Source organism: Taudactylus pleione, unplaced genomic scaffold, assembly GCF_031769625.1.
Source record: "Taudactylus pleione unplaced genomic scaffold, aTauple2 ptg000738l, whole genome shotgun sequence".
Lineage (NCBI taxonomy): Eukaryota > Metazoa > Chordata > Amphibia > Anura > Myobatrachidae > Taudactylus > Taudactylus pleione.
In genome coordinates, this window is record NW_028285140.1 from 1861326 (window position 1) to 1888312 (window position 26987).

Sequence of the window (26987 nt, forward strand, 5' to 3'; positions counted from 1 at the left end):
GGCACATGGAGTAGGTTTTGTGGTAGTTCAAACTGAAAGCTGCCCCCCCCCCCCCCCCCACTTGTCTGGTGTACGATAGTTGAGACTGATGAACGGACAGTTAGTAAATTCCGTGTATCTGGTCTAAGGTGTAACCAATGTTATATACAGGGGTGGAGGCGGCCATTAGGGGGGCTGACCCAATATCCACGAGGAGACAGTGACACAAACATCTCCTAGCGAACGGATAATGGCAGAACTCAGAATACATAAATAACGTAGACGGCACCAGAGAGTGGGGGGGGTGGTGGGGGCTGGATCAATAAAAAACAAACTATTTACAGCTTTCTAGATATCAAAGTTCTTTTCCAAAGACGCTATTATTGTTATATAATTTCTCTCTCGCCCTAATGCGTAGAATGATCGGACCATCACCTATAGACCTTACAGCAGGGAACAGTCCTCCTGTACATCAGTCACAGGATAAAGCTACAGCTTGTCTCAGGTGTAGATGTCCATGTACGCCGGTGGGCTTAAAGCCGATGGCCCTGAGGCTCTCTCCCCCCCTCCAAGGTGTCACTTTGAGGTAAAACGCGCTGAGCTCATTCTTTGAGTGATCCACCACGGAAGCGTACAGAGAAGGCTTTCCAGGGTACTCCTAAGACCTGGTGGTAATCTCACAGACATCGTCTTCTAAGCTTATTAACGTGGTCTCAAGTGTTTTAATATGGATACAGATATATATATATATATTTTTTTTTTTTTTTTTTTTTACAGAGGTTTAATCTTCGTTTTGATGAAGACAGATACCAACCCTACACGCTGGTTTAGGCAACCTTGCACCGATTCCAATGACAATAACTATTTCCGATTTACATTCCATTATTATTTGTTGGCAAGTAGAATACAAGCTTTTGTTCTCTGTTATCAGTCATTTGCTGGGAGACGCAGATCGCCTGTATTCTTCCATGGGATTACAGATATTAAAGAAATAATTGGAGTCTAAATTATGAAGAACAATCTTTGCGCCTAATTAGCGTACATTGAGAAAAAAAAAATGCAAATATGCGCCTTGCATTGCAGCCGCCCTCTACGTGTGCGCTAGGATGCGACTGAAATGTGTATGGCTCAGTCTTTTGCGGAATTGTACTCGCCTAATTCTGTAGTATTTGAAGCATAAACACATGCGAGATAGGTTTCAAATTCGTTCAACTCGGCATCAACGCCAGGAAGAGGTGACGTTAACCTGCAAGCTTCAATGTTGTGCTCAAAATGCGAGCGGATTCTTCAGACCCACCCTCAGTTAGAGGCGCAGTTTTGCGGTGGCAATAAGCGCAGACAATAATCGTTGTTGTATCAACGCCAGGAAGTCTAAAGAAAATAGGTCTCCCTTCCTGCTTATAACGGTATCTCAAGTATCATCTCTTGCTCTGGTGAGCTTGTGAAAATGTTACTCAGACTTCTATCAAAAACTATTTGTAGCCATTTAAATATAAAACTTTTATTGTAGCAGCCTGAGGTCCTTTAAATGAAATCTATATGATCACAGCACCACCTAGTGGGCGTTATTTAAACTGCTTTACTTTGGTATTTCCAATGAAATCGCCAAAACACCGCACACAGGGCCTGATTCAGAGCCGGACGATATTTGCGGACGCTCGTTCTAAAAAAGGGGCCGGATATTTAAATTGAGCGCTCGCTCTTTGCGGTTTGTTGACACCTCTATGCCTGAGCGAGTGTCCGAAAAATGTGCTCGCTATTTTGTAAAGACGCCCCTTTGCCGTTCGCATCACACGTCATCTCCGGTATTTATTAGACTAATTGGGAACATCGAAAGGCATCTGAACTGCTCGCAGTGGTAGGTTTTTCTTACCGCTATCACTGCGAGCAGTTCAGGCTAAAAGACAACCAAGTGACGTGGTCGATGACGCTCCTTTACTAATTATGCACTCCCATTAAACGCCCTTTTGACCGCTAGGCAAGCCTGCGTTCGGATCTCCACTCCCCCGTTTTCAAGCACCTTCCCCTGTTACCACCCACAAACGGTACATTCTGTCACTCAAATTAGCAGCCCCTCGCTGTATTGCGAGTGCACGATTTCCGACCACAATGACTGTTTGCGCATGCGCATTACGACTCATGCGCACTTGTGTGAACATCACTCAGCTCTTACGAGCGGCTCTGAATCAGGCCCACATTCCCACAGAATCATTTCTCACATGTGAAGAAAAGAAAAAACAAAAACACAATTCTTTGAAATTTTTTATTAAAAAAAGAAAAATCTAAGACTAAAATAATCAATATTGATCTTTTTACATTAAAAACCATTTCTGCTCATTCCATCTTAAATACGTTTTTCCCAAAATATATATATAATTTTATTTTTAAAAATACATTCCACGGCTTGGCTTAGACATGTTTTGTATTACAATCGACGCTTAGATCATTCCTCCATCCCGCTATTAAATTATCAGCTCACACCTCAGACCGTTTTAGCTGTCCGAGGGGTTTATAAACCCCAGATGTTTATATAAAAAAAAAAGTCGCCTGGTGCCACAGCCCGTAGTTTCCATCAGGTATTACCAGCTCACCCACAGACGACACTTGAGGAATGTACCAAAGTGGGTGCGGACTTGTCAGAACTTCCGGGTGGGAGCCCCTCCCCGGCCGCACACGGAGAGGTACGTCTCATAGATTGTATTCAAAAACTTCTCGTCATTCTGTAACAGGAGAGGGAGCGTCAGTGGGAAGGGGCTTATTGGGGCAAGGTAAACACTACACATTGAGCATAGATATTAACTGCTGCAATTAAATAAATTCTGAAAGGATTTTTCTCTAATTCTGAGAAACCGCCTCCATCCCGATTCCCCCTAATAACACATCATAGCACCGGTTACTGAACGCTCACCTGGACTAGGTACAACAGGGTCCCCTGGAGCTGGTTCTTGGTCAGGACACTGCACTGGTTACTGGAGGTGTCCGGGAGGGACAGTGGGAGTAGCAGGTTGGCAGGAAGAGGGGGCTTTGTTGCGTCAGCTGTCCGGTTGTGCGTTTGCGTGAACACCATGGGAGAGATGAGAAGAGATGGGGACACTGTGGCCGGAATCCGTTGCGGAGAAATGACCTGCTTGGGACAGACAGACATAAAATGAGTGCGGGAATCCGCTGCGGAGAAATTATATGCCTGGGCCCGATTCAGAGATTACGCTGATGCAATCGCAACGGCCATCGGTTACTGATCGCATTTGCTAAAATATGCTAATTCCTTCAAAAGCAGAGCCGAGTATAGAGACGTCCACTGCTGGCTTCTCAGATCCATCCAATGACATGCAACAGCTTAAACATCGGTCACATCGACACACGTCAGGCAGTCACGCAAACGCTGCCGCTCTCCTGACACGCAGGCTGCGAAGGCGATCGCATGGGCTAATTTATGCGCAACCATGAAACAGCATGTAAATAAATAGTGAGACACGCCTGCATTTTTTGCAACCACCCCCAAATGCTGACTAACAGTAACTCAACTGGCGTGTGCATCCCCTGGACGAGAGAAAAATCGCAATGCAATCGCTGTGTGTGCGTGCGCGTGCGCAGTGCTAGCAATTGCTCGAGCTGCGTAAATGTGGGCATTGCATAAATCTCTAAATCCGGCCCATAGACCTATAATGAGTCCCAGTTTTATCATATATACCGCCACAGCCAAAAAGCTAAAATCTTACAGCACGCTCAATATTCAAGATTAACACAACACAGAAATGATATATAAAGCTGTACACAAAGAAGAAGTAATTCTATATAGAAAAGGAAACTACTGAAAATAAATAGTTATTCTAAATAACAAATTGTTTCCTCAATATACCATAATCTAGATCAGAGGTTCCCAACCACGGTCCTCAAGGCACACTAACAGTCCTGGTCTTAGTGATATCCATGATTGTGCACAGATGGTTAAATCAAAGTAACTGAGACACTAAATTAAGTCACTGGTGCTCAACTATGGCTATCCCTAAAACCTGGACTGTTAGTGTGCCTTGAGGACCGTGGTTGGGAACCTCTGATCTAGAGGCTCACACAGATCGACATAAGAACGCTGTAATGTCAAATATATGATGAAATTAACATTTAACTTTTTGTGGGTGCGGGCTTCTTTGTCTAAGGCAGCGATTTTCAACTCGAGGTACACTACACAAGATTTTAAAAATGCCATGGCACACCATCCGGCTATGCAGCGCGCGTGACCAATTAAATAACCTACACATTGGCCTCCACAGGAATAACACTACATTGTCCTCCACAGGAATAACACTACATTGGCCTCCACAGGAATAACACTACATTGGCCTCCACAGGAATAACACTACATTGGCCTCCACAGGAATAACACTACATTGGCCTCCACAGGAATAAGACTACATTGGCCTCCACAGGAATAAGACTACATTGGCCTCCACAGGAATAAGACTACATTGTCCTCCACAGGAATAACACTACATTGGCCTCCACAGGAATAAGACTACATTGTCCTCCACAGGAATAAGACACACATACATTGTCCTCCACAGGAATAACACTACATTGTCCTCCACAGGAATAACACTACATTGGCCTCCACAGGAATAAGACTACATTGTCCTCCACAGGAATAAGACACACTACATTGTCCTCCACAGGAATAACACTACATTGGCCTCCACAGGAATAATACACACTACATTGTCCTCCACAGGAATAATACACACTACATTGTCCTCCACAGGAATAATACACACTACATTGTCCTCCACAGGAATAACACTACATTGTCCTCCACAGGAATAATACACACTACATTGTCCTCCACAGGAATAATACACACTACATTGTCCTCCACAGGAATAATACACACTACATTGTCCTCCACAGGAATAATACACACTACATTGTCCTCCACAGGAATAACACTACATTGTCCTCCACAGGAATAAGACACACTACATTGTCCTCCACAGGAATAACACTACATTGTCCTCCACAGGAATAATACACACTACATTGTCCTCCACAGGAATAATACACACTACATTGTCCTCCACAGGAATAAGACTACATTGTCCTCCACAGGAATAATACACACTACATTGTCCTCCACAGGAATAAGACACACTACATTGTCCTCCACAGGAATAATACACACTACATTGTCCTCCACAGGAATAATACACACTACATTGTCCTCCACAGGAATAAGACTACATTGTCCTCCACAGGAATAATACACACTACATTGTCCTCCACAGGAATAATACACACTACATTGTCCTCCACAGGAATAATACACACTACATTGTCCTCCACAGGAATAACACTACATTGTCCTCCACAGGAATAAAACACACTACATTGTCCTCCACAGGAATAAGACTACATTGTCCTCCACAGGAATAATACACACTACATTGTCCTCCACAGGAATAATACACACTACATTGTCCTCCACAGGAATAATACTACATTGTCCTCCACAGGAATAATACACACTACATTGTCCTCCACAGGAATAATACACACTACATTGTCCTCCACAGGAATAATACACACTACATTGTCCTCCACAGGAATAACACTACATTGTCCTCCACAGGAATAATACACACTACATTGTCCTCCACAGGAATAACACTACATTGTCCTCCACAGGAATAAAACACACTACATTGTCCTCCACAGGAATAACACTACATTGTCCTCCACAGGAATAACACTACATTGTCCTCCACAGGAATAATACACACTACATTGTCCTCCACAGGAATAAAACACACTACATTGTCCTCCACAGGAATAACACTACATTGTCCTCCACAGGAATAAGACTACATTGTCCTCCACAGGAATAATACACACTACATTGTCCTCCACAGGAATAATACACACTACATTGTCCTCCACAGGAATAAAACACACTACATTGTCCTCCACAGGAATAATACACACTACATTGTCCTCCACAGGAATAATACACACTACATTGTCCTCCACAGGAATAATACACACTACATTGTCCTCCACAGGAATAATACTACATTGTCCTCCACAGGAATAATACACACTACATTGTCCTCCACAGGAATAATACACACTACATTGTCCTCCACAGGAATAATACACACTACATTGTCCTCCACAGGAATAACACTACATTGTCCTCCACAGGAATAAAACACACTACATTGTCCTCCACAGGAATAACACTACATTGTCCTCCACAGGAATAATACACACTACATTGTCCTCCACAGGAATAACACTACATTGTCCTCCACAGGAATAAAACACACTACATTGTCCTCCACAGGAATAACACTACATTGTCCTCCACAGGAATAACACTACATTGTCCTCCACAGGAATAATACACACTACATTGTTCTCCACAGGAATAATACACACTACATTGTCCTCCACAGGAATAAAACACACTACATTGTCCTCCACAGGAATAATACACACTACATTGTCCTCCACAGGAATAATACACACTACATTGTTCTCCACAGGAATAAAACACACTACATTGTCCTCCACAGGAATAACACTACATTGTCCTCCACAGGAATAACACTACATTGTCCTCCACAGGAATAAGACACACTACATTGTCCTCCACAGGAATAATACACACTACATTGTTCTCCACAGGAATAATACACACTACATTGTCCTCCACAGGAATAATACACACTACATTGTTCTCCACAGGAATAAGACACACTACATTGTCCTCCACAGGAATAAGACACACTACATTGGCCTCCACAGGAAACGCACTACATTGGCCTCCACAGGAATAAAACACACTACATTGTCCTCCACAGGAATAATACACACTACATTGTCCTCCACAGGAATAATACACACTACATTGTCCTCCACAGGAATAATACACACTACATTGTCCTCCACAGGAATAACACTACATTGTCCTCCACAGGAATAAAACACACTACATTGTCCTCCACAGGAATAACACTACATTGTCCTCCACAGGAATAATACACACTACATTGTCCTCCACAGGAATAACACTACATTGTCCTCCACAGGAATAAAACACACTACATTGTCCTCCACAGGAATAACACTACATTGTCCTCCACAGGAATAACACTACATTGTCCTCCACAGGAATAATACACACTACATTGTTCTCCACAGGAATAATACACACTACATTGTCCTCCACAGGAATAAAACACACTACATTGTCCTCCACAGGAATAATACACACTACATTGTCCTCCACAGGAATAATACACACTACATTGTTCTCCACAGGAATAAAACACACTACATTGTCCTCCACAGGAATAACACTACATTGTCCTCCACAGGAATAAGACACACTACATTGTCCTCCACAGGAATAATACACACTACATTGTTCTCCACAGGAATAATACACACTACATTGTCCTCCACAGGAATAATACACACTACATTGTTCTCCACAGGAATAAGACACACTACATTGTCCTCCACAGGAATAAGACACACTACATTGGCCTCCACAGGAAACGCACTACATTGGCCTCCACAGGAATAAAACACACTACATTGTCCTCCACAGGAATAATACACACTACATTGTCCTCCACAGGAATAATACACACTACATTGTCCTCCACAGGAATAAGACACACTACATTGTCCTCCACAGGAATAAGACACACTACATTGGCCTCCACAGGAAACGCACTACATTGGCCTCCACAGGAATAAAACACACTACATTGTCCTCCACAGGAATAATACACACTACATTGGCCTCCTCGGGAATAAAAACACACTACAGTACAAGTGCGCTGAGCTGACTGACGCGGCGCAGTGGTTGAAAAACGCTGGTCTAAGGGAATGGAGAACTCCTATATTCTGGAGTTTCCCAGCCGGAGCCCAGACTTCCGTCCCATGGAAAAATAACCAGAAAATTGCTGCTCGCCACCAGCCCCCACGTAGAGTAGGCCACATGAGAACCTCAGCGTCCAGGCGTGGAGACCCCCTCAGACTCACTGCGGCAACTGCGCTATAGGGTGCCCACTGAGTAGGAGAACGATCGTGATCAAACTAATTATTGTCATTTTTTAATTGCAAGTAAAAAAAACCCATTAGCGTTGTTGCTTTTTTATTATCAGACATTATAGTATTTTGTGTTAATCCACGATAAAAGGTACCGTTCATAAATTCATCATTATTCCTGAATCTGAGGACACAGAACTGAGAATATGGAGAAAAGCAGAATATACTTTATATCGCTTCCGTACACGCAGCTCTACATGTGTCTCCCTACACGTCGCTCTTCCTCCCTCTACACACGTGTGTCTCCGCCCATAGCCGATGCTGCGTGCACTTTGCGTGTGACTTAGAATTAGGCGCAATGTGTCAGGCTGCTCTTCATTATTAACCAATATTGTTCTGGCGGCACAAACATGGCGCGGCACGGCGTGGTGACCGGTAATAAGAGGCGTTTCTAGGTATTCGTATGTAAATGAGTGCAGGAATAGTGCTGGGACGGCGGTAAACGCCATTACCTGTAGCAGTGGGTTGTGTTTCTCCCCCGCAGATAACTTCTCTCCCCACGACGGTTTTGGAGCACCGGGGGAGACCGCGGGAAATTTGGCAGCCATGGCGGGCTTGGGGGTGGCCTGGAATTGCTGGTCCTGACGTACTAGATTTAATTTCTTCAGCAGCTCCTGAGGAGAAATGGCCCCAGAGGGCGGGGGAGGCTGGGACGAGAGGGGCATTAGAGGTACAGCTGCCGGAGTCCTTTGGTTTTGCTGAGAGCTGTGGTAATAACTAAGGGGTGCGCCCCCAATAACTTTCCCCGCAGCACAGAACAGCCCCCCGCCATGCACGGTGGCAGGAGGCCCCCTCTCAGGCTGCGGTAAGGTGTAATGAGGACCCTGGAGAATGTGGAGCAGACTTTCCCCGCTCTCGTGCTCCTGGACAGGTAAGGGAGCAGCCTCCTCCGTCGGCAGAAAGAGGCCGCTGAAGACGTCTCCGGGAGGGTGGAAGGTGCCGTTGTGGCAGTGCGGGCTGTCAGGGACTTTGGGGACTGGATGCAGGTCGGCGGCCCCCACCATCAGCTTCTGGATGGCCGGACACAGCTGCTTCTCAGAGCTCTCTGCGGAATGACACAGCTCCTCGTAGGATAAGGAGCGAGCCACCGGGGGACGCGCCAGGGGGGAGTCTTTGTAATCCGCGCCCTCCGCAGGGGACTTTTTCTGCTTCCCGAACAGGGTGGTGAGGGACAGGTGCTGGGGTTCTTGATCACCAGGCTGTGAAACAAAGAGACGAATGTGAGAATCATGTAGACTATGGGTCTTCAACCTTTGGCCCTCCAGCTGCTGTGGAACTACAGATCCCAGGATGCCCTTGGCTCAGATTTAGCATACTTTTATATCAGAACAGTGGCAGGGCATGCTGGGATGTGTAGTTCCACAACAGCTGGAGGGCCAAAGGTTGAAGACCCCTGACGTAGACAGATTCATGCTGCCAGCTGTGTGATGTCCATTACCAATAGTGTAACATTCCGCCAGCATCTGCTCTCTTCACTGTAGCCAGGTATAAAGCCCCCCCCCCCTATCTATCCCGGCAGAAGACCCTCCCCGGATCTCGGTGATCACTATGGAAGGCACTCTGTCGGCCCATGTCCCTGGAACGAACATTAGATTGCAAGCTCTATAGGCTAGGGAAGGTTTGCTTAAAGCTTTGATATTTATGTAGTGCACAACACAAGTACATAGGGTTGTACCTGGTAGTAGTATAATATGTAGCTGTCCTGTCATTGCCTGGCATTAGTGAGTAGGGTCCTCTAGGCACTTTAACTGCTGTGGAACTACAGATCCCAGCATGCCCTGCTGTAGTTTCAGTGTGCCCTAATAGCTAAACTGTGGCAGGGCATGCTGGGATATGTAGTTCCACAGCATCACTGGTTGCCCACCCCTGCTCTACCACGTCCAATTTCAGGGTCAGTGGTCAGTACGGTTTGTCAATAGACCGATGACATCATTGCCTCCAATATTTACAGTACAAGTGAGGTGTAAACGCATTAGCGCACATAGTACCCGATTCAGAGATGGCTGCAATTCCCTGCGCAGTGGATTTGCGAGAACATGCAAATAACTCAGCTGCACCTTGTGGACCAACACGCCCACCTCCTGCGTCTCGCACCCACCGCTTATGTGCAAAATCAGAGACATCGGAAGCATCGGTCACACAAGCCTATGCCGTTTAATGCGGGGCGTCTCTCCTAAGACACCGGGACCTCTCCAGCTGCGAACTAACTCGCATAGAGCACGCCTAGAAAACGGTCCCGACACTTCTGCATTTTTTTTTAACCGCCCCCCCGTTACCTTCCCCAGACGCTACCAGTCATTTATTGCACACAAATCCTCTCGGTAATTGATGTGCGTGCGCAGAGCACCTGTGACACACGCACAGTGCCAAAAAATTGCCCCACTGCGTCCAACATCGACAATGCGACCATCTCTGAAGCAGGCCCATAACGAAGAACCAGTATTTTAGGCTTGGTGCGACTTTATTTCCATATAATGCAGGAAACTCTTATACTTTTATTTTACCTTGACCTTTAATCAAAGTCAACATTATATAAGGGGCGATTTTATAGAATATTAGGACTTTCCCTGGGTCCTATGAGCGCGTTTGTATATCTGCCTGCAGAGACCAACATTTCAGTACAGTTCCATTATTTCACCTCTCTTTGCCATGATTTCTTAACCTCCTCCTAGAGCGCTCCTGTCAGTCTTACGGATCAGCAGTAATCTACTCAAAACACCGATGCTTGTTGGGGGGCTGGATGCATGTGATGTGAGTGACACCAATGGGGGCGGAGATTGGCACCACAGGGACATGATCTAAAAGGGGGTGCGAAGTCCGTAAGGGGCTGAGAAGGAGACAGCGCGCAGCGTAAGCACCAAGTAGCCCCCTCGTTATCCCTCTGTGCTGTCTGTGAGCTAACGCACAGCTTCCGCCAGACAGACACATTCTCCTGAGCGAGGCACTAACCAGTCCGAGGTTACCCCCCCATCCCCCTACACACGTCACCTGGCTAGTCATCGGCTGTGACGGGTTGCTGGGTTTCACTGCAATGGGTTTGATGAGGTTGGGGTTACTATGGATGGCTGACGAGCTGGTGATCATCTTGGGCTCTGAACATGATTTAGACTGTAATGGAGGAACAGACAATAACAGCCATAAGTTGATGCGATGCGCCGACACCACAAACACACAGATGTGAGTGACAGAGGCGACGGGAGAGAGAGGGGACATGGAGACATGCAGCCCTACAGGTGAGCGGAGGCTCCTGCTCGGACACACACAAGATTACTAAACACTGGGGGGAGGGGCGACCGTAGGAGGCAAAGGAAGACCCCCGCGATGCTACGCTCACCTTGGTATATTCATCCTTGGCCTTGGTCAGCATCTGCAGGATGTCCACCTCCTTCTCCTCCGCGTGCAGGTTCATCGGAGACGCGTCCACGCTGGCGGATTGCTGTGCCTTCAGCTGCTCCTGCTGAGTTAAGCTGAAGAGCAGTAAATGAGTTATTGTATGGGCATCAGTGCGTGATATCTCTACAGATCAGGGTGTATCCAGCGTTCTGATTGGAGGGAACTAGATTTCATAGGCGCATTCTGGTTGGTTGGATGGAATAGGATAGGATTGTGATAATACTGATCTGGGATGTCTAAATTTGGGATTTGGAGAGATCTACAGGAAGGGGTGTAAACAGGCACCTCCAATACCCCAATTATAGAGCCACCCCGATCGGTGGTAACTGACTGGGGCAACTACACTATTTCCGAGACGACTAGAACAAGCGCTGCGATAAGCTAAACCATTTAGGGGGGTACGGCAGCTCTGCAGAGCAGGGTCCTCTCTGGCTGGTTATTCCATGTAACTCGGTATAGTACATCACTTATAGGGTGGGACGTCGGCAAACAGGATATAACTCAGGTAACAAGCAGGGCTTTGTGTCTGCAGCGCTCAGAGATTCCAGCAGATGGCGCTGTTGGACAAAGGAGATCAGGCGATAACACCAAATAAAGCAAATCCGAGAGTGTGCGCGACGTTTATAGATCGTAGCGCTGAGCATGTAAGGATAGGTGCGCGGGAAAAGATCCCTCTCTGTGCAATTTAGGCTGCCGTGACCTTTCAAATTCTGTTTTGTTTAGTGCAAATAGTCACAAAATTAAATTTAACACCACAGGGGTGTTATCAGGTACAAGCAGAAATGAACGACCCCGCAAGTGTAACAACATTCAGAATTAGTGCAAGAGACCCTTCCGATAACTGGTGCACCTCTGCGTACGCACAATTCTGCCTAACCCGCAGCTTGCGCCGACAGACCCTCGCTAATCATACCCCACGTGCAAACATTCGGTTAACACCCAGTCGCGCCCCTTCAGCTGCAGATGTGACTGAAGCGTGCGCTAGGCATTGGAGGATGCGCAGAGTGAAAAGCGAGCACGCGTTATCACCTGCGTCTCGGCCCCAACGTCCTAACTGTGGGCCTGATTCAGAGATGGAGGCAGGGCCGGTGGTAACGCAGCTGAGCAATGTTTTGCTACCTCGCATGCGCCAAAGGTCCAGAAAACCATTATTGCGCACCCACGAACCCAAGTGTCCTATGACGTTCGCAATTCCAAACTAAATGGCTAACACTCAGGACGGGGTTTGCGGTCCCCGGGCATATCAGGGTGGAGACTTGTAGGGTGACCTTAAGTGAGGGACTTTTCCATGGGCATGTTTGGGGAGTGGGTCACGGACGTGACCGGGAACGCTGCAATCCCGATTAGAATGCTTCTGCGCCCATGATTATTTGGATTAGAGTAGACCGTAGGCTACAGCAAATGTTGATGGCGCGACCGATGTTGGAGTTTTTACAATCTCCATCACAAATGCACAGACAACGCAGCCTTGAAATCGGGCGTCTCAGCGCTCGTACCCTCAATCGCACCGTCCCGCACAAAGAGAAGGCTGAGATTAGCATCTGCATATTCCAGTGACCACCACTGCGAGAACGTCTGCGACCGCGTTACCAATCATGTCTGAGCCAGGCCCTTGGTGAAGGATTTACAAAAGATCATTACGTCCATGGGGTCCCCTTATGGTCTCGGAAACCAAAGATAGAGATTGCAAGCTCCGTAGCCCAGGGATATGTGATATGTAGCACTGCATGGAGCTAGATCTATGACCTAACAAAGTACAAATAAACGCTCGGACCTAGGTATACAGTATATAGGTTACCCGCCTGGCATTAATGACATAGTCACATAAGTGTATCGCAAACGCACATTACGTACATTCTGCCTAAACGTCATAGAAAAACCCCCCGACCCAGGAAGATCTCGCTTACTTCTTCATGAGTCCTGCAAGTCTCTGGCATTCTTCCTTGTCGTAGAACCAGATTCCATAGATACAAACTGGGAAACAGAAAAAGAAAAATGAGAAATCTGTTGCATAAAATGTTCGGAATCAAACCTACAACCTCTATACATCAGTATATGGTCAGTATTGCAACTTTCCTGAGATGAGGGTTAGCCAGCCTGCTCGCATGGACCAGTTCAGTTACGTAACGCGTTCATGCCGCTGCTCCCCCTGACCCGGTGCCAGGACGAATAAATAAAATACCTGTTCCATCTCTCCCACACTCCGAGCCGGATGGCCTGGAGCCTCGCGGGGACACAAATTCCATTTACACTCCGATAACAAGTGTGAAAACCAGACGTAATATCTGCCGTACGCTGCAGAAAGACCTGATTTATGCTGAACTCCTGGGAAAGCTCAGTGGCCGCTACAGGTCTATGGAGGAAGAGGCGCAGGCTGTTGGGGGGGGGGGGGGGGGTGGAAATAGTTTCCTTTTATACTTAAATTCTTTTTTTGTACTTTCTGCCGCATTCTCTCTTTTTTTTTTTATGTTGGTATAACGCTCACTTGTAATGTAAGTGATTGTTTTAGCCATAGACGTTCCTGTGCTCAATAACAGAGTATTACATATTCATGCTACAATGTGCTGAACAACGGCCATCCACAGTACAGGACGTTCTTTCAAAATAAATAAAACCGAGCTACAATGCAGGACTTCTCAGGACAGGCCTCCCCAATACGGTATTAGGACTGGTCAGAGCTTTATTCGGCTGTTTCTATTAAACATTTGCTAGTTGTTTTCCCCCCTTAGATCCCATTGTGTGGGCTGCGCATACGATGTAGATAGGATTTATGGTGATGACAGCGGATCCCGTCGTGCTGGGTTCTGGGCACTTGACCTGCAGGACGACGTTATCTCCCCCCGCTCTCTCCAACTTTAGACCTTGTATCAGGGCCGTCGGTGGCCGAGATGGAAAGCAGAGCCCCTCGCGACTGGGTGAAGTGGGCAAATGACAGCCGGATAAGTCCAATCTCCCCGCAGGTGGCAATCAGTAATACTACACTGGATGGCATCGGGGAGGGGGGGGGGTGACGACAAATCTGGGAAGGGAAGAGACAAAATCTATTCCACATGGTGGGTCCTGGTTCCTTTTGCTGATCCTGGACTGTTGCTACGAGAGCGCTCGGGACGTTACCTATGTATTAAGCGCGGCAGAATCATAGAGAATTATCGAAATGTACCACTCCTTCATCCGACAGGCCACGGCCACCTACAAGCCTATGCCCAAGGACATGGCGCGGCGGCCCAGTTTATTCTGGAAGGGGAACATGGTATCGGAGATTGAGATGGACTACGTACACATTCCTCCGGGAGGTAAGAAGGCGAATTCTGTACCACTGTATTATACAACATGCACCGTGATAATGTGAGATGTCGTCATACTGGGGCAGGTGGGACACATGGGTTGGGGGCACTATGGTTACTGAACACTTATTAAACCAGAAAAACGGTGCTCGTAGAATGTTAGTAACTAGTTACGTGAGCTGTAACCTGCGTCAGGAACGAAGGTTTCTGGCAAAAACGAACGCTTTGCGCAACACGAGCTATAAAGTGCCATAGAATAAACGTGCGGCAGTTTCTGGACATTGTCATTTCCTGGCTAGAAAAACGCAGCAAATCAGTGACACCAGAGTGACAGCGCAGCCGTGCACTGGGATTGTGCGGATGAGGACACTGCGGCGTTGGCCAACGCACGCATTTAGTGGATATTCTAAAAGTACTTAGTGATCTCTTCTAACACAGAGCTGACAATCGTTCACGTCCACAGGAGATTATTTTCTCGACGTGCCACAGTTCTCCCCGTGCGTGTAAAACGCATTATCCGCACACCATTAATTAGTCGTGTAAAGCGACGCTATACATAGAACACGTAATCTACAACTGCTGAGCGCCTGTCACAGCACAAATTCCAGCCTCAGCCCAGCCGCTGCCCGAGTTTGCTCCGTGCTGGTGCTTTGTGGCTTACGATTGAGCTGGCGGTCTCCTCCGTGCGGCATCTGGAGCCCGCTGTGGGCTGATCTCTCAGTGAAGGCTGTAATTATAGGCTAATGGCAGAACACAAAAAGTTATTTGTTGGGGACCGTCACTCTGGCGTATTCAGTGCTTAAAAAGGTTTATTTACTTGGAACATCGCGATCTGCAGCGTCTGACACCTTTATAAAGAGGGCGGCTGAGATTTTACCAAGCTGTAACAGGTTTGGCATGAAAAGCGCTCTCAGGAGCTGGTTTATCGTTAGGCTAAACTGGCTGAGGAATCCCTTATAGTAGATGTAGTAACAGGTGACCGATATTTGCAGCGTTTCCTAGGCACACGGGGTCTGCGGTAGCCAGATAGACAGAGGTTTCCCTTCCCAGGGCACGGTCACGGCTATATACACCGTACGGCACGGGACCAGGACGGTCTTCCCGTATTACGGTTACAATGCCGAGATCCCAGACGCGTCACAGATCATTAGAGGACAATCCCTTGCACCCATTTAAAATAGCAAATATCTAAGATTCTGTCACTGGACATATATATCCTTTTGAATCTGCTTAGAAGAGAGATTTATATGTTACCTATATTAGCGTCATCAGTATCGGCCTCTGCAGACGGTTCAGAGGGCCCGAGTTAGAGATGGACTTTAACGCGACCGCGGCTGCTGTTTCGTACGAAACGCAGCTGCGAAAATATGCTAATGGTTGCCAAGATCACCTGAGCATAAGGACGCCCAGTGCCGCCTTCTCATCTGTGTACGACGTAGCTTACCTGCGTAAATATAGATAACACTGACTCACATCGAGCGGCCATCTTACTCTTGCGGCTGGTCAGACACTGCGGCTCTCCTCGCACGCTGAGAGCTCTCATACTGCGACGACCAATTTATGCACGCCCATGAAACGGCGTTCAAATGGCCAGACGCGTCTGCGCTTATACGCATGCGCACTGGAGATCACTTGATCTGCGTAAATATCGCCATCACATCAGTTTCTACATCAGGCCTAGAGCCCTGGTGACTGCGCTTATTTGTGCCGCTTATACGCTGTACGGGTCTCCAGTCACGCTGCATGCGTGGGCCTCAGCACAACAGATTACTTACCAAGAATTAGTTTGGGGACAAAGAATAAAAGTAATATTATAAAAGTAACAGCGATGGCCGCCACTTCCCGCAGGGGGGCGCACATGGGCTTCTAGGCAACTCTGGCCGGGCCGGAACGGTCGCTAAGCTTTGCTGCGGCTGCAGGGAATGAGGACGTGCGAGTAACCGGATGAGAGAATGGATTCTTTAGAACGTTTGGGAGATTAGATGTGTTTGGAAGATTTGGGACATGACACAAATACTGGATAATGACTGGAGGCCCCACAGGGCAGGTGTCTTGCAGTGTTCCCTATACTTAATGCCTCTGCTTAGTAATTATAGCTGCGATGCCGCGCGGCAGCTGGTGGCTCCCTGTTTCGGGGCGGTTCTCGTGCTGTCAGTGGGAGTCTGTCTCTCAGGAACTCTCCTCGCTGGATACACAAAGCTCTACTATTACAGACAAATATATGCACTTAATGTACCGACGCCACGATTAGCCTCGTCCGGCGGAGGCCAGGTAGTCACAAGGCGGCCACACATTAACCGTTACCAGATTATATCAAGACACCTGAAACAAACCACACCCATAATCCTGTATAAAACCACAACCAAGGGGGAAATGATCAAAATTTATTTGGGATAAAAACAAAAGAAAGAACATTTGTAGTCACCGCCCAACTGGCAGCTACGACGCCATCTTTTTTTTTTGTTTTAACCCACCAGAAAACTTGTTCGTGTGTTTTCTCCCTCCCACCCCAATGGTGACAGTTGTGATGCTGCTAATCCCACTATAAAAGGGACGGGGTTATACACTTAGACATGCTGGTAAAGCGGCGTGGTTAGACATAACGCAGTCCCCTTTAAAAGCGCGGTTAGCAGCATTACAACCGTGTCGCCATAACGCCCGTCGGCACTTCTGCCAGTTGAGAATCTAACAGCATCCCCATGGCAGCGCCATTCCGTAGGCTGGACCAATGCATGCGCTCTATGTACTGCCCACATCACCCACAGAAGATTAGCGGGCTGCACCCTGGCACTCATTAGTGCCGATCACAGATGGGCGGCACCCGCTGCCCATAGGGGACCACTGCCCGCATAGCCCTCATCTCCCATTCCCAGAAAATATACTCTCAAAACCACCAAAAAAAGTAACCATGTATGTAACCATGTATGTAATATGTTACATAACAGCAGATGGAAAATCAGACAGCGTCGCTTATGTGCAGTAGCTGGCCCCTACCTGGGTGACTGCGAGGGTCTTACTTTAGACCACTATAAAGTCCCTACACAAACACTGTATGATGCAGATCAGGGCACATGGTGTCAGAGGTGGCACTTTATAGGTTATATCCTTATATCCCCCCCCTCCTCGTATACTCACACCTGGCGTTCCTGTACAACAGAAAGGGGTCTTGGAGCTGGAAATCCAGGTCCTTAGTAATGGGCTCCGTGCGGTTCTCCATGCTCAGCCGATTCATAATGGTGAAGCCGTGTTTGGGGGAGGCGGATCTGCGGGGATACAATAAGCAGGGGGCAATGAGACTGTACAGACACCCTGCTACCCCTACACAGGGGAACAGAGGGCCTGATTCAGAGTCGGACGCTATTTGCGCTCGCTCGTTCAGAAAAAGGGGCTGGCTATTTAAATTAAGCGCTCGCTCTTTGCGGTCTGTTGACGCCTCTATGTCTGAACGAGCGAACGAACCATGCGCTCACTATTTTGGAAAAAACGCCCCCTGGCCGCTCGCATCCTACGTCATCTCCGCTATTTATTTGATTAATCGAGTACATCGAACGGCGTATGAACTGCTCGCAGTGCTTGTGGTTGGATTTTCCTACCGCAATCATGCGAGCATTTCAGGCTAAAAGACAACCAAGTGACGTGGTCGATGACGCTGCTTTGTTAATTATGCACACCCTTAAAACGCCCGCTTTGACCGTTTGGCACGCCTGCGTTCGGATCTCCACTCCCCCGTTTTCAAGCACCTTCCCCTGTTACCACCCACAAACGCCTCATTATGTCACTCAAATTAGCAGGCACTCGCTATTTAGCGAGCACACGATTTTCGACCGCACTGACTGGTTCGTGCATGCGCATTACAACCCATACGCATGCGCAGATGTGCGAACATCGCTCGGAGCGAACGAGCGGCCGCTTACGAGCGGCTCTGAATCAGGCCCAGAATTCCGTGCAAGTAGGTAAATAAACACCCCCTGATTACATGACTAAGGGAAGTCACCATCACCAACACTTCTTTTGTGGAGGGGCTGCAGGGGGTTAAAGAGACTACTATACAGATATAAGCCCTGTGATATCTGTGAGAGTCTCCGGGAACAGTAAAGAATGTTGGGAAGGGGGCGTTAGGCGTGTGAGATCTTTTACTTATATAAAGCCCCTATTATACCAGCAATTACAAACCTGTGACATCCTTAAATATGGGGATGCTACAGGAAAGTGTTAGATGCGCCCTCAGGCAGACTGTATCTGGCCACTAAATAGACACCGTGGTCATCCCAGCACCCTGCACCTGCTAACACCCGTGCAGTTCCTCTATTCTCCATGGGGTGTCGCTCTCTGCTGCAAAGGTCCGCGCCAGAATGGACACTCACTTCACCGCCTGGACCCGGCAGGCGTCACTGGAGGCGCTGAAGCCGTCAGGAGCAGACAAGTCAATGCTAGCCCACCAGGGACAATATTTCGACATTATAACAACATGTTGACCTTTCATCAGTGTCTACATGGAGAATGTCGACATTTTGACCATGAGCCTCCAAAACACGCAACTCGGCTCTTACCCTCCTGCCAGCACACGGGTCATGTGTATACAGAGGGGAGGGTGAGACCGGGCCTGTACAGAGCAGACCTATAGCGCTGGGGGAGGGGCTACATGGAGGCTCAGGTTATTATGGGGCAGGGGGGCTGTATGGCAAAATTACAGGAACATACTGTACCTCAACCTCGGAGGGGACCCGTTACATGTGACACAGGAGCACTATAATAACCAGAAACGTGGAGAGGAGCAATGTGTACCAGCCTCGGACCACGCACAGCAGGAAACCATTTATAGACACTACATAATACAAGGCCGCTCACCTGGTGTATACAAACAGCGTTCCCTCCACGTCAGTCTTCTCCTGAAAGGACATGAGAATATCAGCCCCATACACTTATCTCCCCCCATAAAGGGACAAGCAGCGTAAATGAACAGTTTTTAATGTTTAAAACAAGAATTCCCACAGAGACATTTTATGCACAGAGCTCCTCAGCTGGATGGAAGCAATTGTCTTCTGTTATCAGTTGGATCAAACTTGTGTTGTCCCTGAATAAAATGGCTAATTACTATGTACGGGACACAGCAGAGGTGCCGTCCTATCACAGGGCACAGAGAAGGGACATGTCACAAGCAAAGCGCACAGGTTACGCGAACGTCCGCACACTGCGAATGCGTCAAAGAAATAAGGCAGATTCTGCCCATGTGCTGGATCAGGTATCCGCACACAGACGGAGTTTGCTAGCGCGTGCGGATTAAAAATCGGTCTGCTGACAGACTGCGCTGCCCATGAAATAGACGTTTGAACTATTACACAGCGGCAACGTCCGCTCTCATTCCCAGTGTGCGGAGATAGGATGTCTGTTTCAGATGGATATATGGCACTGCACATGGGGCTGGTGTAAATCCCAATTCTAAAGATGGCGGCTGCGTCAGCCACGCAAGAACAGTGGGCGGGACGTGATTCCACACGCAGTCACATGGATTGTTACTATACAAAAGGTGGATTCTCACCCCCCCACCTTCATGTTCTAACTGTACCCCCTTCTCTTGCATGCAGGTTTCCCATAGTGCACTGCTTTAACCCCAAAAATAGCTGAAAACAGCCAAAATGTGACTAAATCCTGTGTACAGCCCTCGTGGGTCAGGCAAGAACACTGCACCGGCTAATGGTGACACCCAGAGCAGACAGAAGGTGGCGCCATTGCTACAGGGTTCCTAGAGGAGCTCCCGCCACATACAGAAAGGTGGCCATAGTGTGACAGGAGCCTGTATTCATGGGAACTAATCACTTCTAGGTCAGTCACAAAACTGGACACAACTCTATATAAATATGATAAAGAACATAAATACTATTACACACTACGGCTATTATAACATTCCCAAACCATATATAGCATACAGACCCCAACAGGGCTACTTTACTATTAATGGATGGTTACACAAAACACATTTTACGGCCGAGCCCATCAAGCCGGTGAGAAATAGCGACATGCCCCCTATGGTGTCCCTGAGTGATTAGGTAGGCTGCAACCTCGAAAACCTGGTCTCAGCCCGCTTCCCCCAAAGCGCGTAGCCCACAATTGCATTTTGACATTGTGGACACTAAATTATACTGGCCACCAGCAGCACAGAGTATATCAGGAGATGAGCGATGTGTTATTGAGGACAGGGCTGCATGTGACAGGGACAGTGACATGATGTGAGGAGGGGAATGGGGGCAGCAGGAAGTAGGGATGGCCATCGGTATGGTTACCATCGATGGCAAAATAGCAAGTGGCCATCGATGGTAACCAACTATGCAATGGATGACCATCGATTTCTTCACCAAGTGGATGGTCAATCCTGTTCTAACTGACTGACTGACTCGTGGGCCAATCAGAACCAGGGGGCATGGCTTCACAGGTGTCAGAGCTATGCTCTCATTGTGCCGGCACCTTGTTAATTTAAAAAAATAAATAAATAAAACTATTCAGTTATGTTCTTCCATCGATGGGAAAAACATTAGACATCGGCCATAAACCATCGATGATTATGAATCGTCGATGGCCATCCCTAGTAGGAAGTCACAGACTGAGCGTTATATAGTGGGAGGAGCAGGGCCCCCAGCAGCACAGAGTATATCAGGAGATGAGTGATGTGTTAGTGAGGACAGGGCTGCATGTGACAGGGGCAGTGACATGATGTGAGGAGGGTAATGGAGGCAGCAGGAAGTCACAGACTGAGAGTTATACAGTGGAAGGAGCAGGGTCCCCAGCAGCACAGAGTATATCAGGAGATGAACGATGTGTTAGTGAGGACAGGGCTGCATGTGACAGGGGCAGTGACATGATGTGAGGAGGGGAATGGAGGCAGCAGGAACTCATAGACTGAGAGTTACATAGTGGGTGGAGCAGGGTCCCCAGCAGCACAGAGTATATCAGGAGATGAGTGATGTGTTAGTGAGGACAGGGCTGCATGTGACAGGGGCAGTGACGTGATGTGAGGAGGGGAATGGAGGCAGCAGGAAGTCACAGACTGAGAGGTATATAGTGGGAGGAGCAGGGTCCCCAGCAGCACAGAGTATATCAGGAGAGGAGTGATGTGTTAGTGAGGACAGGGCTGCATGTGACAGGGGCAGTGACATGATGTGAGGAGGGTAATGGAGGCAGCAGGAAGTCACAGACTGAGAGTTATACAGTGGGAGGAGCAGGGTCCCCAGCAGCACAGAGTATATCAGGAGATGAGTGATGTGTCAATGAGGACAGGGCTGCATGTGACAGGGGCAGTGACATGATGTGAGGAGGGGAAAGGAGGCAGCAGGAAGTCACAGACTGAGAGTTATATAGTGGGAGGAGCAGGGTCCCCCAGCAGCACAGAGTATATCAGGAGATGGGTGATGTGTTAGTGAGGACAGGGCTGCATGTGACAGGGGCAGTGACATGATGTGAGGAGGGGAATGGAGGCAGCAGGAAGTCACAGACTGAGAGGTATATAGTGGGAGGAGCAGGGTCCCCAGCAGCACAGAGTATATCAGGAGAGGAGTGTCACACTGATGCAGGAGGTGTGTATGTACCATACATGGGTGCACATGACATCACAAAGTTACTGCACACACATATTTATGCTTAAATTAGTAGGAAGCTGAGCGACCAGCACAGGGACTGGTGTGTGTAGGGATCTGTGTAGGGAGCAGTGTGATGTGTAATGGACACTCGGGGCAGCTGTAGCTCGGGCCTCCTCTCCCCGGGCACTGCGCTCTCAACCCGGCACCTTCACCAGGCGAGCCCCCGGCGCACTCACCCACTCGCTGGTCTTGTGGCTGAAGGTGTAGAGCGCCACCTGGCTGGCCACGTCCACGATGCCCTGGATGTACGGGTCCTGTCTCCGCAGAGCCGCCAGGCTGATGTCCAGGCCCCGGCCCGGGGGCCCGCTACCGGACGCCGCCATCTTGCTGCTCTCCAGACCAGAGCGAGCGATCGCCGAGAGAGCAGGGTGGCGGAGGAGAGCCGAGAGCGGTTACTTATAGCAACAGGGCCACCGGGCTCCATGGAAACGTCACCATGGTGTATCCCGAAGATAGAGGCAGAGGGGAGTGCCTCATGTGTGCCTGCCTGACATCATATGTGCCTCATGTGTGCCTGCCTGACATGTGCCTCATGTGTGCCTGCCTGACATTATATGTGCCTCATGTGTGCCTGCCTGACATCATATGTGCCTCATGTGTGCCTGCCTGACATGTGCCTCATGTGTGCCTGCCTGACATGTGCCTCATGTGTGCCTGCCTGACATCATATGTGCCTCATGTGTGCCTGCCTGACATCATATGTGCCTCATGTGTGCCTGCCTGACATGTGCCTTATGTGTGCCTGCCTGACATCATAGACTCATGTGTGCCTGCCTGACATCATATGTGCCTCATGTGTGCCTGCCTGACATCATATGTGCCTCATGTGTGCCTGCCTGACATCATATGTGCCTCATGTGTCCCTGACATCATATGTGCCTCATGTGTCCCTGACATCATATGTGCCTCATGTGTGCCTGCCTGACATCATATGTGCCTCATGTGTGCCTGCCTGACATGTGCCTCATGTGTGCCTGCCTGACATCATATGTGCCTCATGTGTGCCTGCCTGACATGTGCCTCATGTGTGCCTGCCTGACATTATATGTGCCTCATGTGTGCCTGCCTGACATCATATGTGCCTCATGTGTGCCTGCCTGACATGTGCCTCATGTGTGCCTGCCTGACATTATATGTGCCTCATGTGTGCCTGCCTGACATGTGCCTCATGTGTGCCTGCCTGACAACATATGTGCCTCATGTGTGCCTGCCTGACATCATATGTGCCTCATGTGTGCCTGCCTGACATCATATGTGCCTGCCTGACATCATATGTGCCTCATGTGTGCCTGCCTGACATCATATGTGCCTGCCTGAAATCATATGTGCCTCATGTGTGCCTGCCTGACATCATGTGTGCCTCATGTGTGCCTGCCTGACATCATATGTGCCTCATGTGTCCCTGACATCATATGTGCCTCATGTGTCCCTGGCATCATATGTGCCTCATGTGTGCCTGCCTGACATTATATGTGCCTTATGTGTGCCTGCCTGACATCATAGACTCATGTGTGCCTGCCTGACATCATATGTGCCTCATGTGTGCCTGCCTGACATCATATGTGCCTCATGTGTGCCTGCCTGACATCATATGTGCCTCATGTGTCCCTGACATCATATGTGCCTCATGTGTCCCTGACATCATATGTGCCTCATGTGTGCCTGCCTGACAGCATATGTGCCTCATGTGTTCCTTCCTGACATCATATGTGCCTCATGTGTCCCTGGCATCATATGTGCCTCATGTGTGCCTGCCTGACATCATATGTGCCTCATGTGTGCCTGCCTGACATCATATGTGCCTCATGTGTGCCTGTCTGACACCATATGTGCCTCATGTGTGCTTGGCTGACAGCATATGTGCCTCATGTTTTGTATGATTTGTCTTTCCGATTCGTCGAAATCGGGCGAATCGTGCAAAATATTGTCTAGTGCAGGGGTGGGGAACCTTTTTCTCTGCTGAGGGCCATTTTCATATATATAAAACATTATTCGCGGGCCCGGTACAGGCCACGCCCCCTCCGTGTGATCACATGGGGACGGAGCCACACTCAACAGTGAATACAGCAATGCCTGGAACATCCTGAGGATGCTCCGGGGAGCTGTAAGTACAGCGGTGTGACCGTCAGAAGCATCCTAAGGACGCTCCAGGCGGCTCTGCTGCATAGATTCTGGCCGCATGGTGCCATTCTAGGTACCCTGCTATCCAGGTGAGGCTAACAGAGAAAAACCCCGTAGGGCCAGACCAAATGATTCTGGGGGGCCTTATACGGCCCCCGGGCCTGAGGTTCCCCATCCCTGGTCTAGTGTGTGCTCACCATAAGACTGACATAGGACAACCACCGATGCCCATATTGTGGATTATTGTGCATTTACAGAACGCAAAGGGTCCGTTTCCAACATGGCCACTAATCCCATTGCAACTGCTTCTTGGTACACACAGACTGTGCAAAAATATCCAAACCGCCGGGATTTGTATTAAGACACCCACCAGCTCATGCTTGCCTACACTCCCGGAAGTCGCAGGACGCTCCCGATTTTTCGGGTACCCTTGCATGGGTCGCAGATCCTTCAATGATCAACCTTTAGAGTATCCCTGGGGTAGCGCAGAATGGGCGCGTGTACTGAGCCCCAGAGCCAGTTTTATTGCAGACGGGATGGCAGACGCAGGCTTTGACACGCCCCCGAAAATGGTCGGGACCTGCCTGAGTTTTTTGCCGCCATTCCCCTGCTACCTCCCGCAAACGGTCCCCGACTGTCAATCACACTGCGGATAAAAAGTAGCTGCGAGCGACTACGGTTATGTAACTTGACGCATGCACTGTACTACATAAGACACGTGCGCAGTTTGCTCGTAATCAGTCAACTGCGTAATTATCGTCTTCGTGTACATCTCTAAATCACGCAAAATGTGCATGCCACATAAAATGTCTGTATACCCTAAACCCAGACCAGTCAGCATGACAGTGACTTCATATCATATGCAAATATTGTGTATATTGGTATTGTACCTATTATCCGGAGGAAGAAGACTTCTGTAATTAGCAGTAAGAAAACGTTCCCTTATACAGTTATCGTCCCCCCCTCACTGCGCTGCCCTTCTGTAACTGCCGCAGTACGACCGCCCCTCGGGTATGAGAGACTTGTGAATATCTATAACTAGTAAGGCAGGCGATCGGGCAGTCTGCCATACTGAACGCGCTCGCTGGCAGAGCTCTGCGCACCTTTAATCTTCCAATTAACTTAACACCATTGATCAAATCACCAAAACTCTCTCCCACTTCAAGACTAGAGTTTACTTTAATCTGTGTACGCATTTCTAACATGATGAATCACCCCCCATGTTTCATTAGCCAATATTTTCCTAGATCTGCTCCATTGCGTTAATATTAAAACATATTCCCAAAATATGAAATCTGTAAGATCTGTCCTTGCCCGCTTTACCCACGTGTTGCCCTCGGATTTGCCATCTGTACAGATAATTCGCTAAATACCCCATATAAATTAATTCATTAAAATACAAAATATCTTTATCATTTTAAATCCGTTACATTGTTTTCCAGCCGTACCCTGAAAATTACATTTATTTATTATTATCTTTGCTGCTGGCGAAGCCTCTAAAATCTGTCACCAATGAATCTCCCCGTACTTATATGCTGAGCGCACTCTACTGCTGCCAAGCGATTGTTTATCATTCCCAGATTTTCCGTGAGATCCGCCGCCTGACTCTCCGGTCAAAAAATATAAAGCCCTTATGCAAACTATTCAGATAAACAATAAATTAGTATCTTATTCGTCCTCTCCTGCTTTATTTCTAACATCGGCGATTACAAGAGGATGTTCCTAAAATCCGTGCGTTGGGTGCCCTATGTCCGTAGCAACGCCTTGGAGTTTGGGGGTCATTCAGACACACTCGCGAGCGGCAGTACGCTCGCAAGTGGGTCGATGTTCCCCTCTGCGCATGCGCACGACGGAGGGAGCTCCGTCGTGCGCATGCGCGAGACCCGGCGAGCGAAGGACTTTCCATCGCTCCGGGTCTCGTACCAAAGGGGGCGTGCTGTCGATGTTGATTGACAGCACGCCCCCTTTGGTGGGCGTGCTGGGGGCGTGCCTGCCAGACGGAGGCGTTCCCATGGGAACGCCTACCGTCTGAAGCCGGCCCCACTGACATCACTAGTGATGTCAGTGGGAGTGATTTTGGCTCTGATAGAGCCAAAATCACTCCAGGGCTTGTGGTTGAGAAACCCGACCACAGGGTTTCACTCGCAAGTCCGATGGTCGCGATGGTCAAGACCATCGCGACCATCTTGTTGGACGCTCGTATATGCTGTGGGTGGTGACCCACAGCTATACGAGCGTCCAGGAGGACGCTCCATTTTAATGGAGGAGGGCCCTGATTCAGAGCGAGCGCTCTTGTCAGAGCGTCCGGCTCTGAATCAGGGCCTTTGTTTTTTATTATTATTCTAAATCTTTACAGAGCAGATGGAGTTTAAAGTCTCCGCAGAAAGTGCGTTCTGAAAATATCAATCTCACGCCGGTAAAGAGTCGTCCCGTTTTTTTCAACGCAGAATCTAAATTCAAACTGGCG

The 26987-nt window shown here is 48.4% G+C and overlaps 2 protein-coding genes across 4 annotated transcripts in view; one reads left to right on the forward strand and one right to left on the reverse strand.

Moving 5' to 3' along the window:
- Positions 1-2228: 2228 nt before the first annotated feature.
- On the reverse strand, positions 2229-22809 carry DCP1B (decapping mRNA 1B). Of its 3 annotated transcripts, none has more exons than XM_088457090.1 (9): positions 22576-22805; positions 19617-19657; positions 17904-18031; positions 13392-13458; positions 11426-11558; positions 11080-11199; positions 8544-9290; positions 2888-3106; positions 2229-2699 (listed from the first exon to the last, which is right to left on the reverse strand). In XM_088457090.1, the coding sequence occupies exons 1-9, from the start codon at positions 22720-22722 to the stop codon at positions 2616-2618; spliced, it is 1686 nt and encodes a 561-aa protein (XP_088313216.1). In that variant the 5' UTR covers positions 22723-22805; the 3' UTR covers positions 2229-2615. The 3 variants fall into 3 exon arrangements, with proteins under 3 accessions (XP_088313216.1, XP_088313217.1, XP_088313219.1); XM_088457091.1 differs by having other exon boundaries at positions 2888-3103; positions 22576-22803; XM_088457093.1 differs by lacking the exon at positions 11080-11199 and having other exon boundaries at positions 22576-22809.
- The window catches only part of LOC148477190 (voltage-dependent L-type calcium channel subunit alpha-1C-like), a 477994-nt gene continuing 465728 nt past the window's right edge, over positions 14722-26987 (forward strand). Inside the window, exon 1 of the mRNA XM_088457088.1 lies at positions 14722-14777. Coding sequence (XP_088313214.1) covers positions 14732-14777 — 46 coding nt within the window. The 5' untranslated portion in view covers positions 14722-14731. The remainder of the gene's footprint in view (positions 14778-26987) is intronic.